The 2,393-nt window shown below is 43.9% G+C and overlaps 1 protein-coding gene across 1 annotated transcript; it reads left to right on the top strand.

Annotated features, from left to right (window-relative positions):
* Positions 1 to 304: 304 nt before the first annotated feature.
* On the top strand, positions 305 to 1,560 carry LOC122254221 (uncharacterized). The gene is made up of 2 exons (XM_086542937.1): positions 305 to 490; positions 667 to 1,560. The coding sequence occupies exons 1-2, from the start codon at positions 305 to 307 to the stop codon at positions 1,558 to 1,560; spliced, it is 1,080 nt and encodes a 359-aa protein (XP_086399063.1).
* Positions 1,561 to 2,393: the final 833 nt, after the last annotated feature.

The raw sequence follows: 2,393 nt of genomic DNA, 5'->3' as shown, positions 1-2,393 counted from the left end.
TCTATCACGTCCGCCCATTCTTTCGACATTTGATCCAGCCCATCCCACCATCTTACAAACTGATGCATCTAGGTTGTATGGTCTTGGTTATGCATTGCTTCAAGACCACTGTGATGGTAGACTCAAACTCGTGCAGTGTGGCTCCCATTTCTTGACTGATACGGAGACACGCTATGCCACCATAGAGTTAGAGTTACAAGCTGTAGTCTGGGCTACGTCCAAATGCAAGTCAGATGATTGAGACATTTGCAATGAAACCTGCAGTTCTGTTAGTGGTGTGACGCTATGTGTGTACCCTGTGTCAATGAATAAGAGGATCTACATTTGGAGGATTTACGCAAAGCAGCTTCTGAGGATACCACATACAGAGAGCTACTCCATCATGTTAGATCAGGGTTCCCCAACAGCCGCTATGACCTGCAAAGCAGTCTGCGTCCATATTGGAAGATTCGAGATGACCTTTACTGTGACAGCAACTTGGTGTTATATGGTGCTCATATAGTTATCCCTACAGCCCTACGTCGTCGCATCCTGACACACCTGCATGACAGCCATTGTGGTTTTGAGGCCACAAAACGACGTGCCAGGCAAACTGTTTATTGGTCAGGCATTGATGCTGACATCCTCAACACTATTCATGCTTGTGAACCATGCCAGATTCTCTAGCCCAGCCAACAACAGGAACCATTAGCATCGGATGACAACCCAAATAGGCCATTTCTTTCAGTGTCAGCAGATTTCTTTTCTGTAGCTGGAAAACACTTTTTAGTGTACATTGACCGCTTCTCTAACTGGCCAGTGGTAGTTAAATATGGTACTGACACTACAGCTAGGACCACTATTCGTTTTTTCAGGCATCTGTTCCGCGACCTAGGCGTACCAGAACGTGTACATACCAACGGCAGACCTCAATTTACCAGTCAAGAATTTACAGCTTTCCTTGAGCGATGGGGAGTGCGCCATATCATGTCAACACCCCATCACCCACAATCAAATGGTCATGCTGAGTCAGCTGTGAAGAAGGTGAAATACTTAATCCTGAAAACGGCTCCGACTGGGAATATTGATAACGAAGCCTTTGACAGAGGTCTCTTAGAGTTACATAATACCCCTAACTTCATCGGACGTTCTCCTGCACAAATCCTCTTTGGACATTCACTCCGCTCTTGTGTACCAGTTCATGCAAAATCCTTCACTAAGAAATGGCAGTCTAGAGCTGAGAGTTGTGATTGTCGTGCCAATAAACATGCCAAGAATGTTGAGACCCGATACAACAAACACGCCAGAGCTCTTCCTACGCTGAAGATTGGAACTCAAGTCCATAACCCTACCTCAAAGCGTTGGGACAAAGTAGGTATCATCATGGGAATTGGTAAATCCCGTGACTACCACATCAAGATGTCAAGCTGTCATACCTTGTGGCGAAATCGTCGTTTCCTGCGTCCAGTATGTTTCCCGCCTAGTGAACCACCTGACGCAGATGACTTTGACACCCCATCTAAACCTCCAGAACCTCGGCGTTCTAAACGTATCAAGATGTCCGTTCAAGACTTACGCTAGTGAACGTGAAGGGAAGAGGAAGATGTGGGACATTATAGCGGTATAGTGTATAACACGAAATAGTGTCTGTATTACTTTATACCAATGAGGCAACGGTTAATGCCAAATATTGTGATATTAGTTGTATTATGATTTAATTTATCGCAGTGATATTATTTCCAGAGTTACTACATGTTACATAAAAGCACATTTATTATTATTTACATTGTTTGCAATATTTACATTTCGTTCTGTGTACAATATGTAGCATGTATTCTATATGTATGAGAATAATATTTCTGTTGTATGATACTTTATGTATACCTCGTGCATCTGGCAACAACCTCAGAGAGAGCAGAGAAGCGAACCGGCCAACGCCACAAGGAGACCGGACCCAATACCTACTTTAGTTTTAGCTCAGTGTTTAATTCTCCCGCAAGTTTAGAGGATTCACCAGAGATCATAACACCTATTTAGAGTTGTAGCAGTCCGCGGAATAAGAGTGAATACAATCATCTTTATTGGTTGGCTTTTTGAACAGGTGGCTATCATCCGGTTGGATCTTGGTGTCGAGGAAAGGTAGCTTCTGACACTCCTCTTCCTCTCTAGCGAACTGAAGCTTATCCTGGTCGGCATTGTTAAAGCCTTTATGAAACACACGCGCTCCAGGGGGTTACTAATGAATCTTCGAAAGGTTTACTATAGCGAGGTCAAGACCCCCCCAACCCCCGCCTTTTTATTGTAGCCTTGTTGCAATATCTCCGAGGCAGTTAGCAGACATCTTGGTAACACTATCAAAATTGCCAATACACCTGGTACAAGAAAGGTGATCTAATAGGAGACAAAACACAACA

Source organism: Penaeus japonicus, unplaced genomic scaffold, assembly GCF_977035675.1.
Source record: "Penaeus japonicus unplaced genomic scaffold, GWHDUDI00000001_assembly GWHDUDI00000013, whole genome shotgun sequence".
NCBI classification, from domain to species: Eukaryota; Metazoa; Arthropoda; class Malacostraca; order Decapoda; family Penaeidae; genus Penaeus; species Penaeus japonicus.
Note: the sequence above shows the minus strand (reverse complement) of the source record. Positions and strands in the feature narration are given on the sequence as shown.